The 12,878-nt window shown below is 48.5% G+C and overlaps 1 protein-coding gene across 1 annotated transcript; it reads left to right on the top strand.

The window, feature by feature from the left end:
- Positions 1 to 607: 607 nt before the first annotated feature.
- Positions 608 to 2,689, top strand: LOC117897836 (protein tailless). Its single transcript, XM_034806900.1, has 2 exons — positions 608 to 951; positions 1,077 to 2,689. Exons 1-2 carry the CDS (start codon positions 876 to 878, stop codon positions 2,360 to 2,362), a joined length of 1,362 nt encoding a protein of 453 aa, XP_034662791.1. The 5' UTR covers positions 608 to 875; the 3' UTR covers positions 2,363 to 2,689.
- The last annotated feature ends 10,189 nt before the right edge of the window (positions 2,690 to 12,878 follow it).

Below are 12,878 nucleotides of genomic sequence, written 5' to 3'. Positions count from 1 at the left end.
ATTATTGAATGGAAAACAATCAATAATTTCGAGCAACCCTCAGGCAGGGCCCCTCGAGTAGAACTACCCAACTATCGAGGACAGAACAGAACCCACAGGTACTTCACACAAATCACAAAGCGGCAATAATGGCAGCGCCATAAACGGAAAGTGGATGGACGTCCACATCCACGGCCACGGCGCTGTCTTCATTAACAACTGTCACACCAAAAACCCCAGGGAGAAAATCGGAGAGACACACATAAGGGATAGAGCGAACAAGAGAGAGAGAGAGAGAGAGCGAGAACAGGTAGCGGTCGCAACGGAAAAAGGCCATAAAAACCCATAGAATTGAGAATGAGCGAAGTGACGGCTGCTGCTCAATGAATTTTTGCAATGGCAGCCTGCTGCCACCAGGATCGAAAGGATGCTCAGAGAGTGTGGTGCGAAAGAGATAGCCAGCGGGAGAGAGCCACGTTAGAGTGCGTGCGTGCGAGTGAGCTGGCAAGAGCAGCTTCCAACCCTCTGCAGAAGCGACGACCAATAAACGTAGCGCTCGACTACCTAAGGGTGATCGGAGTGTGCTCGATGAATGGCACGGCTCCGGGATTTGCTTTGCGCGGCAGGACTATTAAAACAGGAGCAGGGTGGTGAGCAGACAACACAACCAGTCGTGATCTCAGCGAGTCCACATCATTCATCGTTCGGTATAACACGGAGTGCTTCCAGCAAGGATAACCCACAACAAATCGAAACGAATCGCAAAACCAAAAGTCGAACAATCAACCACTCCGAGAGCAGTGCTTAAGTGTCAACAAGAAATAAGAAAAAGTGAAACATTTTGTGCCCCCCAATTGTGTCTATAAAAAGTCGCCAAAATTACGCCCCACATCGGTATGCAGTCTGCGGAGGGTTCACCAGACATGATGGATCAGAAGTACAACAGCGTCCGGTTGTCCCCAGCGGCATCAAGTAAGTACACCAAGAAGGATCCATCAAATCCAAACCCAAAGACCAAACTCCTGTAGTAGTCCCTCAATCATCATCAAATATCAAACAATTCTAACCAAATTCTTCTCCCTTTCTTGCTCTTCCAGGCCGCATCCTTTACCATGTGCCATGCAAAGTGTGCCGGGATCACAGCTCCGGGAAGCACTACGGCATCTATGCCTGCGATGGCTGTGCGGGGTTCTTCAAGCGCAGCATCCGCCGCTCCCGCCAGTACGTGTGCAAGTCCCAGAAGCAGGGCCTCTGCGTGGTGGACAAGACACACCGCAATCAGTGCCGCGCCTGCCGTCTGCGCAAGTGCTTCGAGGTGGGCATGAACAAGGACGCAGTGCAGCATGAGCGCGGGCCACGCAATTCCACGCTGCGCCGCCACATGGCCATGTACAAGGATGCGATGATGGGCGCCGGCGAGATGCCACAGATTCCGCCAGAGATCCTCATGAACACAGCCGCCCTCACTGGCTTTCCCGGCCTGCCCATGCCCATCCCTGGAGTGCAGCGTCATCACCATGCCGGCCATCCTGGCCACCCAGCGCTGAGCGCCGCCTTCCAGACCCCAGCCGCTGTGCTGGATCTCTCTGTGCCACGTGTGCCCCACCATCCCGGACACCAGGGACATCACGGCTTCTTCTCACCCACTGCCGCCTACATGAATGCCCTGGCCACACGGGCACTGCCCCCAACGCCCCCACTGATGGCCGCCGAGCACATCAAGGAGACGGCTGCGGAGCACCTGTTCAAGAACGTCAATTGGATCAAGAGCGTGCGCGCCTTCACGGAGCTGCCGATGCCCGACCAACTGATGCTGCTGGAGGAGTCGTGGAAGGAGTTCTTCATTCTGGCCATGGCCCAGTACCTCATGCCCATGAACTTTGCCCAACTGCTGTTCGTTTACGAGGCGGAGAACAACAACCGCGAGATCGTGGGCATGGTCTCCCGGGAGGTGCATGCCTTCCAGGATGTGCTCAACCAGCTGTGCCACCTGAACGTCGACAGCACCGAGTACGAGTGCCTGCGGGCCATCTCGCTCTTCCGCAAGTCCCCGCCTGCGGCTAGCTCCACTGAGGATCTGGCCAACAGCTCTATCTTGACAGGCAGCGGCAGTCCCAACTCCTCCGCCTCGGCCGAGTCCCGCGGACTCCTGGAGTCCGGCAAAGTGGCGGCCATGCACAACGATGCCCGCAGTGCGCTCCACAATTACATTACGCGCACCCATCCGAACCAGCCGATGCGCTTCCAGACGCTCCTGGGCGTCGTCTCCATGATGCACAAGGTCTCCAGCTTCACCATCGAGGAGCTCTTCTTCCGCAAGACCATCGGCGACATCACCATCGTGCGCCTCATCTCCGATATGTATAGCCAGCGCAAGATCTAAGTGGAGGGAAATCCGAAAACTGAGTTGCCGTCGGCGAATCGAATCATTCATGCATGCACTTGAAGTGCCTTCCTAGTGCTGGGAACTGTGATAACCTCGGATCCATTTGGCATTGGACAATATTCAATCAGTGAAAGCTTACACATCTCCAGGAGTTGAGCCTTAAACGCACCCTAATACCTTATACCACTCACTAGTTTAGTCGCAGCCACTTAACTAGCCCCTTAGCCACCTAAGCCTTAGCCATTCACCCATCCACGAAGTGATTCAAATTGCATTCGTAAAAGTTTCAACTTTTCATGTTAATAATTTTAGTTTAGTTAAAAACATTTAGATCTAAGTGCATATCATTCAATTTAAGAAATGAAAAAAATAATTTTTAAAAATAAACCTAAAGGTTTTGAAATGAATACTATTTGTTTATATTTTTATGGGAATTTTCTGAGGGGAACTTACTGTGTACAGTTATATGTATACAGATATACAGAATACAGGAACACAGAGAATGTCCAAAAATCATTCAACTGTTCATCACATCATCATCGCTTTCGTTATCTTTCTTAGCAATCAGTAATATTTTTGTTATGCATCGATATTGGTCGCGTGTTTGAGTTGTTGCCTTTTCTAGCTAAAGTTTCGCTTTGTTCTCCCTCTTTATGGCTTCGCTATTACCTATTAACCAACGGTTAGTCCTCTCTCGCTCACTAAAATGTTTTCTGCAAGTACACATTTGCATTGCCTTATCTCGATTTGGCGTAGTAGTTGTTGCTGTTTTCTGTCAACATCACTCAACGAAACGAATGCAACTGTAAATCCTCTCTCGCTCACAAAATTCTATGCACAAGCGCGGATAAGTGCTCTCACCCCGCACAAAGTTGTTGTTGCAAAAGCTCTCTGCTCTTCGTCTTCGTCTGCTTCCCACTGCACAGTGGGCCCACTGGGTTCATTCTTTGCAGAAAAATCTTAATATCTCCCATCTAATAACCTTTAAATAAATATTATGCTAGAGCCCAACCTCTGCAGCAATTGAAAAGCGTTTTGGCATACATGGGGAATCATGAGATTACAGCGGGAATTATGATACTTTTTTATGCGTTGCCATTTTGTGATGTTTTCCATATCTTTTGAGACATCAGCAGCAACCGCATGGCCGGGACTAATCACAAATGAATTATGCAAATATCGGAACAATGAAAGACATGAAAGGCACTGCCACATTTGGCATTGAAGAAGGAAATCAAACAAATTAGCATAGTTTTTCCACATGAGCAGACCAAAGTCGGGATTAATTTGGGAACCTTGACAGATAGCAATGGCCGCTCCAGTTCTCAGTTCCCAATTCCCATTTCCCTCTCTCCAGCAGAATGGGCACGGAACACACAACGAAAAATTCGTAAAGTTAAAAAGCAAAAATTCACTTTTGTGACTTTGTCGAGCCGCGTTGGATCGCTGGATTGGGGTGCTGCTGACGCTGCTGCTTCAGGATCGCTATCCCCGCTCTGCCATGCGGACAAAAGCAATTGAATCCTTTCACAAAAGCAGCAGCAGGAGCCGGAGCAGGCACCGTTGAAAATGAGTTTTCGTTGGGAAGGCTGAACAAACAATTCAGGAACACAGTTGCCAAATTGCGTTGGCCAAAGCAAACAGAGCGGAGAGCGATGGAGAGTACTGGGTGCTGGGTAGAGTAGATCTCTGGCCAGATGAGTGTAGGTCTATTCCACTGACACACATCCATGGCCACAGTCAGACAGCCACGAGGAGGATGTGCAAAAACCTACCCTAACCCAAGGGCACCCATGGCTGCTGCTTCAGTGCCTGCGGGGATTTGGAATTAAATATGCTTCGTTGGTGCTGCCATTTCGACTTTCGGCAAGGACCCCGGTTCACTCGGATGCTGTTGAACCCGGGGTAACAAATTCTCTCCTTTCTCTTTCGCACTCTATGTACATGTATTGTCTATAGTCCCTGACATTTCTATTTCTGCTGCTGCTGCTGCTGTTGAGCCCTTTTAAGTCCTAATGGCCCTTTATTATCTGCCTTTAGACTTTTAATAGACTCAGAACAGGACAGAAACGGAACTCTGTGCTCTCTCTGGATCTCTGCGTGTGTGCCTGTGTTGGCTTAATCCTCATCATTCTGTCATCAGTGACGTTTTTCTGCACATTGTCGGGCCCCGGCATTGTTCTGGTCTTAATTTGCAGTTTTCTCTTGTAGTTTTTGCACTCTCGGCGAGCAAAGGATTTTCACTTTTTGATTTCTATAATGTCTATAAAAAAAGAAGAGTGGAGACCAAAGGAGAAGTCATGAAGATGCGGGCCCGTACAATTGATCTTTCTCGGACTAGCTGGAAATGCCTTAAAAATGAGAGATACAATTCGGTGTTGTCTGCTGGGATTGGGACTAACTTAGGGGAAGCCCACTGATCTGTCTTGGCCTTGGACTAACTTGTGCCTCACTTGAACTGCTTTAAATCTGCAAGCTTTGCCCAGCAGATCGGTTGAGTGGGTCGACGGGTTGTGTGCCCTTCTCTAAGCCATGCGCAGAGCACAGACCTCTTCCATCTGAAGTGGTTTTGCGGCCTGGTCGCTTCGCCGGAATTTTCCGCTCGTAACAAGTGAGGGAGAAGCTGGTGGATTTTCGGTAACACTTTTAATTCATAGATTTTCGTTGATTAAGTAATCCCCAGCGCGAGCTCAATGAAGGCGACGGCGACGACGACGTTCGCCGTTTGCCCGCCGTGATTAGCGCAGTTCGCGTAAGCGTTCCCGATCCCGATGCCAATGCCGAGAGTGTGGGCCCTGGCCCGGGGCAGGTGTGGCAACAGGTTAAGGTTTCGCAAGCTTAAACCACACTCGCTCCGCGTCTCTGCCCGAGCTGCCGAGCAGTGCCTCTGCGGGTGATCCTTATCCAGGAGCAATTACCTAGCGAAACAAAAATATGAGTATGCAAATAGATTTTAATGGGCAGGATTACCCTTTTGCTAAATGCCCAAATCCTGGCCGGGCGGTCTGGCCTGGTCAGAGGTTCGCATTGGTACGAGGCAGTACTCCTCCTCTTCCATCTTGCGGCTGCCTTTGTTTTCAAATGTAATGAGAATGTCTCTAAGCCAAAATATTAAACATCCGTTTGATCCTGGCTTGCAACAGCAGCCAAAGGCGAAGGAGGAGCTGTAGCAGGGCGACAGAGATGGATAGATCCTTGCAAATCCGGCTTCCGATTGTCCCTATCCTCGTTGTTGTACCTGAAGTCAGGACGTCTCTGTCTGCACGCATCGGCTTCGGCCTCGGCTTCAGCCTTGCGGCAAGCAAAAGTCAGCCCGAGGCGGCGTTGTTTTTGTAAATTGAGTAGCTCGATTTATCGCCAGATCAATTTTCTATATCTGCCGCTCAGATAAGGTGAGCGGGGAGAGCTGTAGAGAAGGAGAGGCTAAGCCTAGGTCCTGGCTCTCGTACTCCTGCCCTGCTCCTTAGTCCCTGCTTAGTGCCCTTAAGTTCAGCTTAACTTACTTTAGTGGGCAAATGGCAAATTTTCAGCGGAAAACCATCCGGAGTTCTTTGTATTTGCATACACCACCAACTCGGCATTGTCTTTGACGCTTAGTCGCATAATTTGCCAGACAAGAGCCAGAGCCAGAGCCAAAAAGGGGAATGGGAATGGTATTTGGCATGGGGGGAACATCATTAGGGAATCGCCACGAATCGAGCAGCTGTCTGGTAAATAAGAGAATCGATCAGAACATAATTTTCTGATCACATCTCACACACGATCGAGGCACTGCTCGAGTGTTGTCCGAGGCGATTAGTCGAGAGTGACAATAAGGCCAGGACATGGCAGGATCAGTGAAGCGTTGCCTAATCACAAGTGGAGTCCCCGCCCTTCGTATGTCTCTTTTTTTACGCTGCTAAGTACTTGATGCTCCTTAAGTCTAAGTCCATAGAAATCTTTGCACATCCACGAATCTGCTTGCCTCTCCGTTTGATTGTTGCAATCTGAGCACGAAACGGGACAATGGTTCGGCTCGAATACCGGGTCGTCTGAGGTTGAGATGAGTGGACCTCCTGGAGGTGAGAAAAATATTACGGGGCAAATCCGCTGAGCCGCTGGAACAATGTCCTCGAAGGCTCAAGAGCAACTTGCGTTTAACCTCAAGAAAGTTGCAATTGCCCGCATTTTTCTGGGGATCTCGTCGATGTTCGATCATCCCATTGTTCGATCCCCCCGGCAGTTCGCTAGAAATCTGTGAACAGAGGCTAACAAGTGTTATACGATCTGCGACAGTTTTACATCCACTCCTGAAACTGAGGGACCATCAAGGACTTGCAATCAAAAGCTGGACCACCGAGATCACAACGTCTTGTGTGGTTCCTGCCATAGGGGACGCACTATGAGAAAGAAACTTTCGACGAAGTCTGCATTGCCTGGATGATCGGTGGGATGGATGGTTGGTTGGTTGGCTAAAAGGTCGGAAGTGGTGGCTGCTGCATCTGCGGCCCTTGCCCCCGAGGCGAACTCACGACGCAGCGTCGTAATTGAATTTGTTGCCTTTTCATTTGATGTTTTCTTTTTTTTGTTTTTAGCATAACAAAAGCCGACCGCTCAGAGCCTCGAGGCAGCCAAGTGATTGCGTATGATAGTTCTTCCTGGATTCAACAACTACTTCCTGGGGTTGGAGCGCCCCATCCTACCCATCATGCTCTTCCCTTTGGAAAATGGCGGCCACCACGAGGTCAGCTGGCGCATTCGTGGAAGTAGCCGTTAAGGCATATCATTTAATTAAGTTGTCACACGAAGCTCTCCACCCACACCCGCAGAGGTTGGAAAAGTTTGAAACTTTTCAACTTCCGGTCAAGGAAGCAGGTGGTCAGGTCAGGTCGATTCATTCGAGCCCTCGCTGGGTCATCAGGTGCATCCCCCCGAATGAAGCCATTACGGCCGGGGATGGGTACACTGTCGGGGTCACGCAATCGCCGAGTCCTGGGAACTGCACAAAGTCCGAGTCGACCAGCAACGGTGAAAAGTGAAAAGCCGTCGCGTCATCATCGCATCGCGTCAATGGGAGGCCATATGTCATCATAACGAGCGCCTCGTCCTTGCCCGATCAACCCTGCAGCCAACGATGCAACCCTGCTGCAGTGGCATTCCTCAACAGCGCGACGAGTGCAGGGCAAATATTGAAACTACGAGGAGGTGAGAGGGCCTCCCCACTCGAGAAATGTAACAAATCGACTTTGACAAAGCTCCGACTCAGCCTCAAACTCAACCTGGGAAATTGCAAACTGTCGCTGAAGGTCCTCTTGTGGGTTGTGGTTGCGGCACTCCAGAACTTGTGAAGAGGCCACTTAACACTCGGTCTCGAGCTTGCTACACGTCACTCACACCAACACATCATTACGCTCCCAGGATATGGGATGTATTTTGTGTGCGGAGCGCCTAAAACAAAAGGGGTAGTTAGCGATTTGAATTTTGCAACTGAAACTGCAACAGGATATTGGCAAACCAATTTTCGAGAGCTTTTGTTCCGCTGAACGACGCGAGTAAGCCACAAAGGATCAACAATGCTCGAGAATTATTTTGTAGAGCCAGCAAGCGAGCCACTCGAGCCGGAGCTCCGAGCTTGGGACTCTCGGCAATTGTATATTAATTTTCAACTGCAACTTTGTGGCAGAAAAATACACAAAAAAACGAAATATATTTATTTATTAAAAACCCTCTCGGGACTTTTATGGGCAGCTGTCGTCGAGGACAACAAAATCAACTTCAATTTCATTTTCAATCGCCTGATTTTTCAATTTTTATCGAAGCCATTTTGTCAAATAAAAGGGATTTAGCCACTAATCCCGAAATGGGACAGAAACAGCAGAATGAGCGACAGATCCCGAATGGATGGATGGTACATATCTGCGGCTGCCCTAACAAGCCTGCCGTCCAATTGGTGGCGATAAAATGTATATAAAAAACCTAAATGAGACACAAAGCAGGGCGCGTGATTTCTGACATCGCAATTGACGACATCACATCCCAGGAACAACAGCTGCTACGGGAGACAGCAAGAGGATATGCCACATAGATGATAGACAGAGCCAGAGGGAGAGGGTGAGGGCTTTCAATTTTCTGCAGGAGATTAGAGCATCGGGATGGCCTCGTTGCCTCACAATTTAAGCGCTTACATGGGAACTAATTTCTGAAGTGCCCTCGAACACTTCATAAAATATTTGCATCAGTTTGCGGCAAGCGAACGGGCGACAGGCGACAACCCGCTGCGCGGATTAGCACTAAAACAAACATGGCGACAGTCAAACCCAACAAAAAGAGGAATCTAACGGATCGCGTTAGGCAGCGCCGTTGCTGCCGACTGACTCGTCGTCGTCGTGGCTTGTCAGCTTCATTGTGGGTCGTGGACAGTGGGCGGAATGGCGTTTGGAATGGCTACAAAAAGTTCTTAAAGCTTTGTTCATGTGGGGATAATTTTAGATAGGATTTTCCATACAAAATAATGTGGATGAATTAATTATCATCTATCAATGTTGAATATTTGTTAATAAAGTAATTCATTCATGTTTTCCCAGTGGCCATGGCCTTGGTCCCACTGTGCTTGGGGTGTCTCTGCGGGACCATTCTAGGGCTGCGCGTGCTGCTCTGCGCTGAGCTGCTTAAAAAACGTTGCCCGAGTCCTGTTTACCGTGCGGATCACACTTGAGGGACGCTGCTGACAAAACGGTTAAGCCCACGTAACGAAAGCGCCGGCCCATGACATGGGCATGGGCATGGCATGGGCTTTGGTGCGGGGCTGCGGGACTGCGGGGGCTGGCAATTATAATGTGACAATGTCACGTGAACAACGGCAAACATCCTGATGCCCTACGCAGGCGCGGCATATCACTCGCTTCGAGGGGAGTGACCTACTGCAAAAGGGTGCTGGCTGAATCGGAAGTGCCGGATCCACAATTTGTGCGCTCGTTTGTTCAATTTTAATGAGAGTGGGCCGCTCAGTCGGACCGGACCTCGGCTCGAGAGGATGAGCGCGATGAGCAACTGTTTCAACTGGTTCCGGCGAGCACCCCTTAGGGGTGACAGACAGTGCCCGTACCCTACCCAACCTCCTGTATCCCTCTCCACCATTTGAACCCAGCGATTTGTTTGCTGCTATGTAAATTGTCACATTATTGTCATAATTCTCAGGCTGGGGAGATGGGAAATGGAAAAGCCATCAACATGAAAATGCCTATGACATAATTTGCGCTTTGTTGTGGTTAATTGTCAGTGTTGCATCCAAGGGGCGTGAGGCGTGAGATTAACGACCCACCGCCGGACCAGGCCAAACAATGGTGCACCAAAGTGCTTCCAGTGCCACTCCAGCTACTGGTTTGAATCCGCTAACGAAGTAAGCCCTAAATGCCGACTAAAAGCTGGGAGAATGGAGTTGGTAATTTGTAATTTCATTGACCTGAAATGGGGTAAGTATAACTTAAGAGTTAGATAAACAAATTTATGAAAAAACAAGGAGTTGATTTACCTCGGGCTGTATAAAAGGGAGATCCCTGTAAGCAATTGCTGTCCGAGAAGTTGCCTCACAGAACCAATTCCAATGAAATGCCAGCCTAAACAATCTGATATCTTTTTACTCTTTTTGTTGTTTCTCATAACATTTTCCCGTATCGCGTATCGATATCCCAGCATCTTGAAGTTGCGTCCGAGCCAATTAACTCGACTCCAATGATGTGCGAAATCGCGCAATGCAGAAGCCGCCGCCTGAAATGGATCGAGGAGCTCGAGGGACTTGGGACTCCGATCATCTGTGGATTCTGCAACAGATCTTACGCATCTCTTTGGTCTCTGCTCGAGACCCGGAATAATTGAAACCAATTAGTTGGGAAAAACCTTTTAATTGTGTTTTCAATACCTGGGCACAAGTAAATATTTTCATAGGCCAGGCCAGAGGACAATGAGGCTGCTGCGGACACGACGAGCAGGGGATAGGCAAACAAAAAATGTGAGAACATGGCAATGACCAAAATAATCCTACAGCTCTGCCAAAAGAGAAGAGAAAGATATTGTAATGCGTTTTACAAGCGAAAACGGTGAATAGAAATTGCCAAATAATTGCCATGAAAAAACAGGAGAAAAGCGGCAGAAAAGAATGCCGGAGAAAGAGAATCAAGACAAAAAATCAACCGCAGGCATTGTCCGAAAGGAACCGAGTTCTGAGTCTTGGGCTTCTGCCAACTGTCGATGGCTGTCAAAACTCGTGTGGGCCCGACTTCTTTTTTTGAAAACTATTGCCAAATGTTGCACAGGGGCCAGGAAATATTAACGGAGTGAATGGGAATTGGAATAGGAATGGGAGTTCTTTCTTGTTGATTTATTTACTTTTTGATTCTCAATGTCTTGGCAGCAGTTAATTGGCCCGTTGTTGTGTCAGTCAGGCTCAAGATCAGCGCCAGAATAAACAAATTTACACTCCATTATCCTGCGTGGGCAGGGGCAGGATTTTCCAAACTCAAAATTGCGACAGTTTCATGCAATCAGGAAATGATTAGCCACAGTTCGGGATAAACTCGTACATGGGAATTGAATTCTGCTCAGAAACCCACAGCAAAATCGAATTCTGTTGTTCTTTAAACGAGATTTGCTCGAATACGTTAAGCTGGCAAATACAAATGCCAAATTCCATTGCCATAATTAGCCAGCTATTTTCGATTTCAAAATACGCTGGCTAATTCTACTTTAAACGTACTCAATGAGCTGATCCGCTCTACATGCTACCTTAAATTTGTGATTGGCATATCATTACCGCATGCCGATTCGAGCTTCGCAAAGCGTGGGTCTGCACTGAGAGAAATTACTACGAACGAGCAATGGATGGAATCGATTTAACAATGGTTCGATCGATCTACTGGCCAAATCCCTCTCAATACCTTCGCTCAGTGCACAAGTTTTGGACCGCAACAATAACATAGTAGCAGTGGCAACAAAATCAGGCAGCGGCAACAAACGGTAGGCTAATTAAGCACTTTGAGCCGCCGCCGTTGCCGCCACCTTAGAGTAGACGTGGCCAACATCTAATCACCTGTGAAAAAGGAGGCGAGCGAGAGGCCACAGAAAAACACTTGAGGTTGAGTCGAGTAGAGGTCTCTGGTGAGGTCTAAATATCAAATCGATTACGAGTGAGCACGTCAAGTGGACCCACTCATACTTGTACTCGCACTCGTATTTTTTTTTACGAATTTTTTCGGTGGATAATAAGTTATTGCCATGTCATGAGAGCGGAACTCCACTCCAGTCTTCAGTCTTCAATCTTCGTTTGGGCATTATCTATCTGTTTGTTTGTTTTCGTTGTCTGCTATTTATACACACATAAATAGATCAATTTTTATGAGCTGTCAAATTCTTGCACTTTGACGTTTGACATTGTCCGGGGGTCCGGTGTCCGGTTACACGGTTCTACACCGGCCACAATGGAGTACAATTAACTGGGGGCTCAGTGCCCATTTGCGGGCGATTGTTGCCCGATTCTGATTTGTCGCCGCTGCCATTGCAATTAATCGCTCACTTGTTTGCATGTCACTCTCGAAAAATTCACTGGAACTGGACGGGACTGGAACTGAAACTGAAGCTGAAACTGGAGCTGCTACCTGCTGGCTGAAGTCTGTGCTGACATTGAAAATGCGATTATACATGGAAATCATAAGTTGGTTAATAGCATTTTGTCAGCTTGGGTAATTAATGTGTAATGTGCGTTAAATTCATGAATCATTTTCGCCAATGAATAGATGTTGACATCTATGGAGTGGACGCTAATGAATTGACCTTCTGTAGATGAAGTCACGTTGTGCTTAGATGTGAGACCTTACATGAAGTTTGGTTAAAGGTTATCCTCTGTTAAGATAACTTTAGAGCTTCCTAGCTGTTCATCCATCTTCAATTAAATCTCCACTGTATCCCATGTGCATGTGCATATCGGAGAGTTCATTGAGCCGCGTGGCCGCTCAAGGTCAGCCTTTTGGGTGGAACAACTTTCGAAAACTGCAACTGAGCTGTGGCATGCCACAGTCCAAGGACAAGGGCAGGAAGATACATAATTGAACGAAAAGCAAAGCCAAAAAACATAGCAGAAACAATTTCAACTAAATTCAGGCGGATAGCCTCTAATGAGTCAGTTCCCCGAACAGTTTTTCTCTGCCATTACCACGTCACGATTTGACGTCACTCTACGTACCACTGATTTGCATGATCAGAGCTGCAGCCGGAGCTGGTGCCGGTGCCGATGCCAGTGGAGCCAACGCCCCAGGTCCCTGAATGCGGAAGTCTGCGCAGCAGTGCGAAAACCGCTACGCATGCGCCTGTTAACCCGTTTGGGAACCCGTCGATAGCCCCACCTCAACACGCAATGCGGCGACTTCAACTCTGGTTCCCAGCCCCCCCATTTGACCTTGATATTGCGGCAGGCTGCATGTGCGACGCAATGCGCCGTGCGGTGCGTGTGGGGAAACTGGTCCAGAGCAGTGGCAGTGGCACT

Source organism: Drosophila subobscura, chromosome O (genome assembly GCF_008121235.1).
Source record: "Drosophila subobscura isolate 14011-0131.10 chromosome O, UCBerk_Dsub_1.0, whole genome shotgun sequence".
NCBI classification, from domain to species: domain Eukaryota; kingdom Metazoa; phylum Arthropoda; class Insecta; order Diptera; family Drosophilidae; genus Drosophila; species Drosophila subobscura.
This window is presented reverse-complemented; position numbering and strand designations above follow the sequence as displayed.

Coding starts and splice junctions, on each gene's coding strand:
- LOC117897836 (XM_034806900.1), top strand. CDS start 876: ATGCAGTCTGCGGAGGGTTCACCAGACATGATGGATCAGAAGTACAAC. Junction 952..1,076: donor GTTGTCCCCAGCGGCATCAA/GTAAGTACACCA, acceptor TTGCTCTTCCAG/GCCGCATCCTTTACCATGTG.